Here is a 12,035-nt window from a genome sequence, read left to right as displayed (position 1 = left end):
ACCCCCTGCTCGAAGCAGGACCAATTCCCAGTTAAATCATCCCAGCCAGGGCTTTGTCAAGCCTGACCTTAAAAACCTCTAAGGAAGGAGATTCTACCACCTCCCTAGGTAACGCATTCCAGTGTTTCACCACCCTCATAGTGAAAAAGTTTTTCCTAATATCCAATCTAAACCTCCCCCACTGCAACTTGAGACCATTACTCCTCGTTCTGTCATCTGCTACCATTGAGAACAGTCTAGAGCCATCCTCTTTGGAACCCCCTTTCAGGTAGCTGAAAGCAGCTATCAAATCCCCCCTCATTCTTCTCTTCTGCAGACTAAACAATCCCAGCTCCCTCAGCCTCTCCTCATAAGTCATGTGTTCCAGACCCCTAATCATTTTTGTTGCCCTTCGCTGGACTCTCTCCAATTTATCCACATCCTTCTTGAAGTGTGGGGCCCAAAACTGGACACAGTACTCCAGATGAGGCCTCACCAATGTCGAATAGAGGGGAACGATCACGTCCCTCAATCTGCTGGCTATGCCCCTACTTATACATCCCAAAATGCCATTGGCCTTCCTGGCAACAAGGGCACACTGCTGACTCATATCCAGCTTCTCATCCACTGTCAGCCCTAGGTCCTTTTCCGCAGAACTGCTGCCTAGCCATTCGGCCCCTAGTCTGTAGCTGTGCATTGGATTCTTCCGTCCTAAGTGCAGGACCCTGAACTTATCCTTATTGAACCTCATCAGATTTCTTTTAGCCCAATCCTCCAATTTGTCTAGGTCCTTCTGTATCCTATCCCTCCCCTCCAGCGTATCTACCACTCCTCCCAGTTTAGTATCATCCGCAAATTTGCTGAGAGTGCAATCCACACCATCCTCCAGATCATTTATGAAGATATTGAACAAAACCGGCCCCAGGACCTACCCCTGAGGCACTCCACTTGACACCGGCTGCCAACTAGACATGGAGCCATTGATCACTACCTGTTGAGCCCGACAATCTAGCCAGCTTTCTACCCACCTTATAGTGCATTCATCCAGCCCATACTTCCTTAACTTGCTGACAAGAATACTGTGGGAGACCGTGTCAAAAGCTTTGCTAAAGTCAAGAAACAATACATCCACTGCTTTCCCTTCATCCACAGAACCAGTAATCTCATCATAAAAGGCGATTAGATAAGTCAGGCATGACCTTCCCTTGGTGAATCCATGCTGGCTGTTCCTGATCACTTTCCTCTCATGCAAGTGCTTCAGGATTGATTCTTTGAGGACCTGCTCCATGATTTTTCCAGGGACTGAGGTGAGGCTGACTGGCCTGTAGTTCCCAGGATCCTCCTTCTTCCCTTTTTTAAAGATTGGCACTACATTAGCCTTTTTCCAGTCATCCGGGACTTCCCCAGTTCGCCACGAGTTTTCAAAGATAATGGCCAATGGCTCTGCAATCACAGCCGCCAATTCCTTCAGCACTCTCGGATGCAACTCGTCCGGCCCCATGGACTTGTGCACATCCAGCTTTTCTATATAGTCCCTAACCACCTCTATCTCCACAGAGGGCTGGCCATCTCTTCCCCATTTTGTGATGCCCAGCGCAGCAGTCTGGGAGCTGACCTTGTTCGTGAAGACAGAGGCAAAAAAAGCATTGAGTACATTAGCTTTTTCCACATCCTCTGTCACTAGGTTGCCTCCCTCATTCAGTAAGGGGCCCACACTTTCCTTGGCTTTCTTCTTGTTGCCAACATACCTGAAGAAACCCTTCTTGTTACTCTTGACATCTCTTGCTAGCTGCAGCTCCAGGTGCGATTTGGCCCTCCTGATATCATTCCTACATGCCCGAGCAATATTTTTATACTCTTCCCTGGTCATATGTCCAACCTTCCACTTCTTGTAAGCTTCTTTTTTATGTTTAAGATCGCTAGGATTTCACCATTAAGCCAAGCTGGTCGCCTGCCATATTTACTATTCTTTCGACTCATCGGGATGGTTTGTCCCTGTAACCTCAACAGGGATTCCTTGAAATACAGCCAGCTCTCCTGGACTCCTTTCCCCTTCATGTTAGTCCCCCAGGGGATCCTGGCCATCCGTTCCCTGAGGGAGTCGAAGTCTGCTTTCCTGAAGTCCAGGGTCCGTATCCTGCTGCTTACCTTTCTTCCCTGCGTCAGGATCCTGAACTCAACCAACTCATGGTCACTGCCTCCCAGATTCCCATGCACTTTTGCTTCCCCCACTAATTCTACCCGGTTTGTGAGCAGCAGGTCAAGAAAAGCGCCCCCCCTAGTTGACTCCTCTAGCACTTGCGCCAGGAAATTGTCCCCTACGCTTTCCAAAAACTTCCTGGATTGTCTATGCACTGCTGTATTGCTCTCCCAGCAGATATTAGGAAAATTAAAGTCACCCATGAGAATCAGGGCATGCGATCTAGTAGCTTCCGTGAGCTGCCGGAAGAAAGCCTCATCTACCTCATCCCCCTGGTCCGGTGGTCTATAGCAGACTCCCACCACTACATCACTCTTGTTGCTCACACTGCTAAACTTAATCCAGAGACACTCAGGTTTTTCTGCAGTATCGTACCGGAGCTCTGAGCAGTCATACTGCTCCCTTACATACAGGGCTACTCCCCCACCTTTTCTGCCCTGCCTGTCCTTCCTGAACAGTTTATAACCATCCATGACAGTACTCCAGTCATGTGAGTTATACCACCAAGTCTCTGTTATTCCAATCACGTCATAATTCCTTGACATCACCAGGACCTCCAGTTCTCCCTGCTTGTTTCCAAGGCTTTGTGCATTCGTATATAAGCACTTGAGATAACCTGTTGATCGCCCCTCATTCCCAGTATGAGGCAGGAGCCCTCCCCTCACAGACATTCCTGCCTGTGCTTCCTTCCGGTATCCCGCTTTCCCACTTACCTCAGGGCTTTGGTCTCTTTCCCCCGGTGAACCTAGTTTAAAGCCCTCCTCACTAGGTTAGCCAGCCTGCTGGCAAAGATGCTCTTCCCTCTCTTCGTAAGATGGAGCCTGTCTCTACCCAGCACTCCTCCTTCATGGAACACCATCCCATGGTCAAAGAATCCAAAGCCTTCTCTCCGACACCACCTGCGTAGCCATTCATTGACTTACACGATTCGATGGTCCCTACCCAGGCCTTTTCCTTCCACGGGGAGGATGGACGAGAACACCACTTGCGCCTCCAACTCCTTTATCCTTCTTCCCAGAGCCACGTAGTCCGCAGTGATCCGCTCAAGGTCATTCTTGGCAGTATCATTGGTGCCCACGTGCAGAAGCAGGAAGGGGTAGCGATCCGAGGGCTTGATGAGTCTCGGCAGTCTCTCCGTCACATTGCGAATCCTAGCCCCTGGCAAGCAGCAGACTTCTCGGTTTTCCCAGTCAGGGCGGCAGATAGATGACTCAGTCCCCCGGAGGAGAGTCCCCGACCACCACCACCCGCCTACTTACAGTAGGCTGGCCTTGCTTAGCAAAGACCCAGAGTTCAGAGGTGCGTTCACAGGGATTCACCTCCCACCCTGGGGTGGGGGGGCCTGAGCAATGCCTCTGCTGCTGCCACATCTGCAACTGGCTCACAGCGGCCGCTGTCTCTCTGCCACGGCTGCTGCCGCCGCCACCTCTCTCACGTCACATTCTGAGGTTCCGCCACCTGACCCAGCTTTCAGTGATTCCAGCAGAAAGCGGAGAACCTCACTGCCAGTGCCGTGTCTTTCACAGCAACACTGTCCCCACCCAAGATCTAATGCTTAGCCCTTAGACCTGATCAGTAGTGCAGTTATTTCCAGGACTCACTCACACACATCTTCACTGTGATTTGGCATCCTTACCCCCTGATTAGCATGTGAGGTTCAGGGTGACCCCCCTCAATCAGGGCATGGTAAACACAATTCTGTGACCCTTTACTCCTGCAATAAGGATAACAGCATCCCATTACCCCTGCATTCAAACACTAGAGTGATTTGTAACCCAAAACCAGCCAAAAAGTGACCATTCTGGCAAAGCAGCTCCAGCTGCCATGCATCTAGATAGAATAGGCACTGTATGCATGCACAGTCTGCTCCTGAAGTCTTTTCCCCCAGTGCATCACTAGATGTTAGGGGAGAGCTCATTCAAACCCTGCTTACATCAATAGTGCACCTGACCAGCTTTTTACTCAGTTTCTCAGAAGGAAAATGAAAAGAATCTCAGTCAGAGAAAACACCAAGTAAAAGTGAACTATCCAGACAAACACAGCAGGAAAGAGGGCTGCATGGTTTCATAGAATCAAAGAATCATAGAAGATGAGGGTTGGAAGAGACCTCAGGAGGTCATCTAGTCCAACCCCCTTCTCAAAGCAGGACCAACACCCAGTAAATCATCCCAGCCAGGACTTTGTCAAGCTGGGCCTTAAAAACCACTAAGGATGGACAGTCCACCACCTCCCTAGGTAACCCATTCCAGCGCTTCATCACCCTCCTAGTGAAATAGTTTTTCCTAATACCCAACCTAGACCTCCCCCACTGTAACTTGAGACCATTGCTTCTTGTTCTGTCATCTGCCACGACTGAGAACAGCCAAGCTCCATCCTCTTTGGAACCCCCCTTCAGGTAGTTGAAGGCTGCTATCAAATCCCCCCTCATTCTTCTCTTCCTTGGTTCTTTGAGATGGACTCTGTCTCACCAGGTGAGTGCTCTCTTACCATCTGCTAGTTGGGACTGTGGAGCTCTGGAGAAGGCCTGACAGGTGCTGGCCAAGAGAAACTGTAGATATTGGTGCTTCCCCAGATAGTGGAAGAAACAAGTATCCTGAGCCTGATTGCAGTGGGCCTGATCCAAAGCCTGCTGAAGCCACTGCAAAGAATCCTATTGACTTCAGTGGGTTTTGAATCAGGCCTATTATGATCAGAATTCCATGCAACAGCTGAGGTCAGAGAACAACTTCAGGTTAACTTTTTTAAAATGTTTATCTAATTGTAGGCTGTTCTGAAGTCTTGCAACCTTAGGCAGCTCTAATCTGTCCTGGGGCCTGGCCTGGTGCAGAGAAGGTCAACCATCCCAAGGGCTCCTCTTCTACAATTGAACATCTGGCCACTTTCTTCACACTGGACCCTGTGACCGTGGAAGGCCAGATGCCAGCTTTTGCCCTGGCTGTAAGCGTAAGCTAAGGACTGGAGACCAGGCCAGTTCATCTGTATGTTAGTTTGCTCAAAAGAGATATTAGTCTTATAAGAATGTATTTAGTGTTTATACTCTATGAAATGTTTGTAAATTGCTGTATGCCTTAATCTCACTTGCAATGTCTGTATTCCATGCAATAAGAAAATATGTAAGTTTTGTTTTATAACTGTGAAAATGTTTGCTCTGAACTTGTGAACCTAGGCACAGGAATTGTCCCCACCACCCATCCAGAAGGACTATTAAAATCAAAAGGGTCATCAAGGATCAGCGCAATACAAAGGATTGGTTAATGGCCTTATTACCACACCTGGGCAATACTATGTGCAAGCAAGCTTGTCCTTTGGCTTGGAAGCTGAATGAAAGAAATAAAACAAAGACCCAGGAAAATTTTCCATCTTTTTGGCTCTTTGAACTCTGAAGGGCCAGAGACGCTGAGCCAGAGACACTTTAGTCTGCCCTGAAAGACACTTTAAATGGACAGATCACTATAACTCTGTCACTTTGAGGATGTAGATGGTAACTCATGTGTGGGTATGTTAGCTGTCTTTAACCTGTAAATAACTCTCATTTCTTTGTCCTAGTTAATGAACCTTTAAGTAGTTTGTTACAGGATTGGCTACAGGCACTGTCTTTGGTGTAAGACCAAACTGGGCACCAATTGATCTGGGGGTAAATGACTGGGACTGGAAGCAACCTGAATGTGGTGTGATTTTTGGTGGAAGTGACCATTTATCATTAAGTCCAGTTTGTCAGGGTGGCAAGATAGACTGAATAGTCTCAGGGACTGGCTGTGACTCCATGGTAAGACTGTTATAGCGACCCAGGAATTCACATGTGTTACTGACTTAGCGAAATCTAATTCTAGAACCTCCAGTTTGGGATCTCTGCCCTGTTTCTGAGAGTAGTGAGCCACTGCAGACAATGTGACAGACCCAATTCAAGAAACCATCCCTATTCAGCATTTAATTGTGTGATTAAAGTTAAACATGTGCTTAAGTCCCATTGAAGTCAATGAATCCTGAAAAAGGATATACTTAAGCCCATGCTTAAATGCTGTCCTGAATCTGGGACATTGTTCTATGTGTTATCTACACTGTACAGGTGCATTCTGAGTATAAGATCACTGGGAAAGGAGGATTGTTCTTTAGCTTATGTTTAGCATACAGAACCTGTTTTAAGGTGCCAGGCCCATTTACAATACCATGTAAATAACTGACAAAATTTTGCAAAAAGAAAAGGAGTACCTGTGGCACCTCAGAGACTAACAAATTTATTTGAGCATAAGCTTTCATGAGCTACAGCTCACTTCATCGGATGCATTCAGTGGATTTAGCTCACAAAAGCTTATGCTCAAATAAATTTGTTAGTCTCTGAGGTGCCACAAGTATTCCTTTTCTTTTTGTGGATACAGACTAACATGGCTGCTACTCTGAAACCTGACAAAATTTTGTTTGGTTTAAAAATCTCTTAATTATTCATCTTCCGTGGGCAAACACATTTCTACTCACCAAACTTCTTTGAATATTTTTTCTGGATTCCATTAATAGGAAATTCATTCTTTAAATTAAAAAAGGACCAACATATTTTACTCAGAGGTTGACTATAAAGTTTTATTGTATTTTTTAGAATAAATTTCATGACATGGCTAATAAAATATTTGTAATCTCTGCCAGTGGAATTCTGCTCAGGTTTTCACTGCATCTATAACCAAACTTGATAACCAACAATCAAAATAGGCAGCTACATTTTTTCAAGTCAGCTATTTAATGCCCAAAACAACATCCCAGGAATAGAAAAATTTTATTAGTCTCAACAATAAGGTACTATATGTAACTTGTTCAAGCTAAATAGGAACATACTCTAGAATGAAAAGAGTTGAGAACTTCAGGATTAAGTGAAAATCCATAAGAAGTTTCATACAACATTCATATATGGCTTAATACTGTGTATTTCTTGTAGTAAAAATACTCCTAGATAGCTAAGCATGGATACGATATCTGTGTTTGTTTATACTTTTCTTTCATAGTTTATTTGTGAAGAGTAGAACCAGTAAACCTAAAACTAACACTGTTTTATTTTCTAAAGAGATAGGTGGCAAAGCCTTTTTTCTTTACTTTATATTTTCTCTAGTTCTTAAGGTCATGATGCACATACAATCTTAGTTCTGGAGCCAGAGTATAATCCACGAGTGAAGGCAGGCAGCAATGTTAGTGCAGGCTTTTCCAAGTCAGGCCTTCAAAAGCCTTCACTTGGAATGCTGGCCCAATAATGCAAGACTACTGAAATATACCCTTTGAGATTTCTCCTTCCCTAAATGGGGAAATGCAATAAATAAACAGACCCAGATGCACTGCAAGGTTGAAACTTGCTACAAATTCCTGAACTGAGTGCCAGCGTCAGGAAATGAATCCCCTTCACCTACAAATTATCTAATTTTTAATGTTTGGTGGCAATTTCTTTTCTAATCCCCATGGTAAAGGCCTCTTTTGCTAACCAGTAAGGCTAGGATTTTGAAGTAATCATTATTAGGACTGGTGGGGATAAAGTACTGGTCACAGTATGAAGAGAGCTATGCATGAAACTCCTGTGATGGATAATGAGAGTTATTCATATAATTCCCCATTCACAATCTTGTTTCCCTGAACATCCGTCACCGCCATAATTTACCTTAACTCTTAGATGTCAGATTTCTTTCTGTGAGAAGCAACACCAAGGTAAGGTTACACTGTAATTGAAGAGACTTTAGTTTTACTGAAAGACTTAGGCATGAATATTCCAAATCTGACACTGTGTTCTGAGGCCAATACAATCTAGTTTAGCTATGTGAAAGTGCCTTAACAAATGAGAAACACACCTGGCTTCCTTAAAATTAATGATAAACTGTAAAAACATTCAAAACATAGTAAAAAGTGTTTACTGGACTATGTTTAGAAATTACTGGAACCAAAGTGACATAACTTTAAACATACATAACATGTTACACATGAGAATGAAAGCACAAATGTACAGTAAATAAGTTTATTTACTCACAGACCGCATAATATGTACACATGAGGACTATTGTGCTCCTAGAACACTAAGCAGTAACTCCTGTGGTATATCTTCTTAAAGCAGTTTTATTATACAACTGTTTCAATACAGAGAATAATGCACATTAACACTAAGATATTCATATACATTTACTCTTGAAATGTACAAATATGAGAAACAAAGGCCATAAATGCAAGAGTACCTACACCACCCAGACCTCCTCTTTTATATAAATATGCACAAGTCCATTATCTAATGGTGATTTGCAGCCTTCTTTCCTGTTTCACTTTTATGTCTACACATTGGCCATTTCCATTTCCCAGGCACTGAATGCAAAGTCTTTGACACACTTCGGCACCAATTCCACTGATTCAACTCAGTGCACTGCAGCCCTTGGAGTCTTCAGGTTCAAAAAATAAAAAGTATAAATAACACAAACAAACTTGTGGACATTTTTCACAAGTTATTTGCAACCAATACTGTCAAAGCAGCTGAATTGCAGTGCATCCATATGCAGGAGCATATAGCAGCTTTTGTGCACTTTGCAAAAAATATAACAAACAGAAAAGTCTTTACTGGCTAGCTCTGTCTGTAGCTAGGAAGATGCTGTGCTGCTTCTGAGCCCTTTCCATTAAATTCTTTTTCTTCTTTCTCTTGTCCTTTGTTTTTGCTGTCCTCCTTCCTAATTGGAAAAAAAAAAGCACAAAAATAAAACAAACAATCGTTAGGTAAAGGGTTATGTTGTGTTTTTCAGAGAATGCAAAAATTATTCTAGAAGTTGCTGGGAAAATATGTACTGTGTGGCAATGCTGACACGGTACATCTACACTGAAGAAAAGAGAAAAGGCCCTGCGGCAGCACGTTTCAGAGCCGAGGACAACTGACTCGGGGCTAAAAATATCAGTATAGACACTCCTGCTTGGGCTGGAGCCCAGGCTCTGAGATCTACACCCCTCTCTGGAATATCTGTATGGCTACTTTTAGCCCTGTGGTACAAACCCTGTTAGGATATAGATATTCAGGTCTGTCTGTAAAGGCCTATACTTTAAGAATTTAGATGTATTCTTATCACGTAGCTAGTTATAGAGGTACAAAACAAGAATTTAAATCTTCTAGGCTCTTCTCTTTCTCTGGAGGTGATAGATCAGATCACATTTCTAACAGCCCCAGATTGCCTTATTTCAATGTGACTAGTTTGAAATGTGAGGATGTGACCATACGCTTCCCAGCTTACGGCTGCCTCTGCTCCTTAGCCAAAGATCTTAGCCTAAGAACACAGCCTCAGACTGTCACAGTAAGAGAAGGCCCTTACACATGCAGACAGTGATTTTGATTCTTGTTTTGTACCTCTATAACTAGCTAAGTGATAAGAATACATGTAAATTCTTAAAGTATAGGCCTTTACACCCAGGCCTGAATATCTGTATCCTAACAAACCCTACAAGCCCAAGTCAGTTGACCCGGGCTCTGAGAATCACTGCCGTGACTTTGTTTTTGCAGTGTAGACATACCCACAGCTACTGTGTTAGTATGTTAGTCACCAGAATGGCAATTGTTCAGTGTGGTGCATGAATAACCAAACTCTTAAGCAGGTGCTAAAATGTAGTCCTGAATAAGGATGCTTTCTTCAATCAGGGCCTTACATATGTGCTTAATGTGCTTTTAGGTATGAAGGAATAGGGCTTTAGATGGAAGCCTCCAGGTCCTACTGAGATATGCTGTGTAAGGAGTATAGGATACATTTATACTGCTGTATATGATCAGTGGAAAAACTGAGGAGTTCAGTCTCTAGACCTGCGAATCCAGCACCTTTCAGGAATACTTAATTCACTTAAGAGGATGAGAATGGAGAAAAATCAAAGTGTCCTATAATATAAAAAATAGTAAAATATAAGGAGAGGGAGAGAGAGAGTATTCTTTAGCAGTAGAGAAGATTGTCAGTATGGTCTTGTGTTGCTTTCATATGGTTTGTAATGAAGGCAGACACGATGAGAAGTTATGAAACATTTTCTCCATTTGATTATAAGAGTTTAGATAAAGGATATGGTTCAAAAGGAAACAGCTTTGGGGGTTATATATCTAATGCACATATGATTTTAAGACTTTATATATTCTTGAGCATTATACCATTCAGTGTAATCATCATTAGGAGTTGGTGGGGAGAAGAATACTTATTTTTATTTTTAAAATATAACAGGGCTTTAAGATAATGAGAGCACAACTGTGGTCCCACATTAAAATCGTCAGAGTCCTAGGAGTTTACTTCTGCTTCTCATTAAAGTCTGGCATTAATGCTACAATGGCATTTTGCCATCCTTAAATGTAGTTAATCTTACACAGTAAAACCTTAGTCCAACCAATCATTAACCGGAGCAGCCTTTAAGTTAAAACTAATTAGTAACACCGTATCTAATGACCAGGCACATCTAATGAGGTCAGAAAGATGAAAAACTTGACACTAAATTGCATTAAAACAGAGATGGTTTCAATTATAAAAATTTCTATACTATCATAATTTTCTCATGCAATTATATTGGTTTGATCCAGGGATCAAAACAGTGATGTTTAAACAGTTGCATATTGTATTTTTTCCTCATATTTTACATGTTCAAAATAGTTTTTAAGCCTGAATCTTGGCGTTCAATTATTAACTGGCAAATGGAGAGAAGCAATTTTGAAAGGGGTGACAAAGCTGCTAGTCAGAAGAGCAGGGGGTGCATTCGTGCCTTCATTGGAGTTTTTCCACTGAAGCTGATCAGTACCTGACTCTTCTATCACTTTACTGGGACGAGTGCATACACCACTCAGCAAAGGAAGTATAATATGCGCTCACCATCACATCTTGTTTTCTTTATCCTCCCCTCCAAAGAAGTAAACAGAATGCTGTGTGGAGTGTTAATTCAGTAAAATATGTAAACTTTTTCACTGTGAACTCTGAAACTCACTGCTAAAATGACAGACAAAGGACTACTCTTTATCCGCTTGTTTCAGCATTCTATCAGTTTTCCCCTTACAAATCACATCGCTAGCATGCTCTGTGAATATGATACCCCATGGTAAAGAAGCAGTGAAATATAACAGACTTCAGTGATTCTATATCATTGTACAGAGCTGCAACAAAGACCATTTCAAGTATTTTGATGGGATTCAGCTAGTCTATTAAAAACACAGTGATTTTGACAAAAACGACAGTTTCACTGTTTTCCTTTTGAAAATAGCCCTAGATCCGAAGTAACTCCTGCAGGTTGGAAAGGAGGGGGTTGAGTCAAGGAAAGAGTTGCAGCTCTGGAGTGCCCCCATGTAATGCTGTGTTGGCCCTCCTCACACCACACACTACCTTTTTGACCTAGCGCAATGGACAGACTTTCCCTTGGGAAAGCATCAGTTCTGTGAGCTGTCTGCACACACACAGCCCCAAAGTCCATTTAGAATTTTAGATGGAGAGCTCTTGGTAATTTAAAAGGCATTCTATTGGCTAGCCCGTTTTGTTCCTAGAATGCAATAGACTCTTAGAGACTAGTGGAAAGAGTACTGAATGTGAAGGCTACAGAATTCAAAGCGCGGTGCCAATGCCTCCATGCATGCAAAGTTTCATTGAATTCAGACTTATCTTAGGGTGTTTACTCTGTCAGCAAACAAATGCTAAGAAGAAGAGAAGGAACTTCCTTACATTTTGCTACAGACTGTTCTATTGCAGGGTGTTATGGTGTTGTATGTATGGTAGAGGAAGTAGGTCTTCACACAAGCACAAAATGTGAAATCTCAGCCAACCAGTTAGCTTGCAGGCACCAGGGAGACGTGTAGGAGGAAGGAGGAAAAGGCATTTTCCCCAGCATAGCCAGGGAGAGACCCTGCCACTGC

At 43.1% G+C, this 12,035-nt stretch overlaps 1 protein-coding gene across 1 annotated transcript in view; it reads right to left on the bottom strand.

Moving 5' to 3' along the window:
- Window positions 1-8,182: 8,182 nt before the first annotated feature.
- The window catches only part of RSPO2 (R-spondin 2), a 102,177-nt gene continuing 98,324 nt past the window's right edge, over window positions 8,183-12,035 (bottom strand). Inside the window, exon 4 of the mRNA XM_073329352.2 lies at window positions 8,183-8,856. Within this exon, the coding sequence (XP_073185453.1) occupies window positions 8,747-8,856 (110 nt within the window). The 3' untranslated portion in view covers window positions 8,183-8,746. The remainder of the gene's footprint in view (window positions 8,857-12,035) is intronic.

The sequence above is a fragment of the Lepidochelys kempii genome, chromosome 2, assembly GCF_965140285.1.
Source record: "Lepidochelys kempii isolate rLepKem1 chromosome 2, rLepKem1.hap1, whole genome shotgun sequence".
In the NCBI taxonomy this organism is placed as follows: domain Eukaryota; kingdom Metazoa; phylum Chordata; order Testudines; family Cheloniidae; genus Lepidochelys; species Lepidochelys kempii.
This window is presented reverse-complemented; position numbering and strand designations above follow the sequence as displayed.